This window comes from Rhagoletis pomonella, unplaced genomic scaffold (genome assembly GCF_013731165.1).
Source record: "Rhagoletis pomonella isolate Grant_MI unplaced genomic scaffold, Rhpom_1.0 Rhpom_scaffold_00007, whole genome shotgun sequence".
Classification (NCBI taxonomy): Eukaryota; Metazoa; Arthropoda; class Insecta; order Diptera; family Tephritidae; genus Rhagoletis; species Rhagoletis pomonella.
The window spans coordinates 72,060,176-72,061,285 of record NW_023458561.1 but is presented as its reverse complement, the minus strand read 5'-3'; the positions used below and the strand labels follow the sequence as shown (position 1 = coordinate 72,061,285).

The 1,110-nt window shown below is 33.1% G+C and overlaps 1 protein-coding gene across 1 annotated transcript in view; it reads right to left on the bottom strand.

Annotated features, from left to right (window-relative positions):
- Window positions 1–8: 8 nt before the first annotated feature.
- Window positions 9–1,110, bottom strand: part of LOC118743540 (methyltransferase-like protein 25) — a 36,239-nt gene continuing 35,137 nt past the window's right edge. The window contains exon 2 of the mRNA XM_036476295.1: window positions 9–110. Coding sequence (XP_036332188.1) covers window positions 30–110 — 81 coding nt within the window. The 3' untranslated portion in view covers window positions 9–29. The remainder of the gene's footprint in view (window positions 111–1,110) is intronic.

Genomic DNA, 1,110 nt, shown 5'->3' with positions numbered 1-1,110 from the left:
AAAATCGTTTTATGACTTAATTTACTAAGCTAGTTAATAGGAAAAATTAAAAATATTTTCATTGTTTGCATTTTTAGTCTTCGTTTTGGCAATTGCAATTTTCGAGTGCACTGAAAAATAGAAAAAAATGTGTATTTAAAAATAAGAACCCATGTAATCAAGCAGCTATACTCCTTTATGACGGGTGCTATATTTTGCGAACTGGCCACCAAAATAAAATATAAAGTGCATTTGTTGTAATAATAATATCTATACAGAAAATATAATTATTAGGCAGAAATCGCCTGCAAACGGTATTTACTTGTGTGTTGTAGTTTCAATCATTCATTTTTACAGAAATAATTCCAAAGTAATGTCACAGTGAATAATTGTGACCCAACACCATTTCTTTAGTTAAATGGGCTGAAATGTCGTTTGATAGGGGTCCAGAATATAAGGTGTTAATTAAAAAAAAATAATAATGGACTTGGCACCTTTTCACCTTTAGGTAGCGATATATATACATACATATATAAAGTTATACATATTACTGTCGGATGCCGATAACCCGTGCCGACTTGAAGTTGAAGTTTTGGCTCAGAATTTTTACTGGATAACCACGCGTAGTATTTGTAAGTAATAAAATAAAGCACGGAACTTGAACATAACTAGGCGTTTATATTAGGGCTGTAAACCGCTCCAAAAATCGATGCGGTTCGGTTCAGTGATTCAAACCAGTGGTGCCTCAGCCTCCCCGTCCGGACGGGTCCCCACTTAAAAAATTGTTGTTTTTCTTCATTCTTCATTGATGATATTTGTACATATTATTCATATATATGAGGTTTTATTTTAAATCGGTAAGATATATTTATACATACATACGTATATAAAATACATGTATACGGGACGTTCCATGTCAAACGGACCAAAGCTCTGCCCAAAATTCCAAGGCGTAGAAATTAACGTAAAGCATGACGAAAGAATCGTAAATTTATAATGCATCGAATAAAAGGTGGCAGAATTGAAAATTCAGTATTAAGAAAAGGAAAAAGAACTCTTAGAAGACGCAATTTCCGTAAATGCCAGAATAAATTTGTCATTCAGTTGTCAGTTATTGGGTCAAGCCGAATT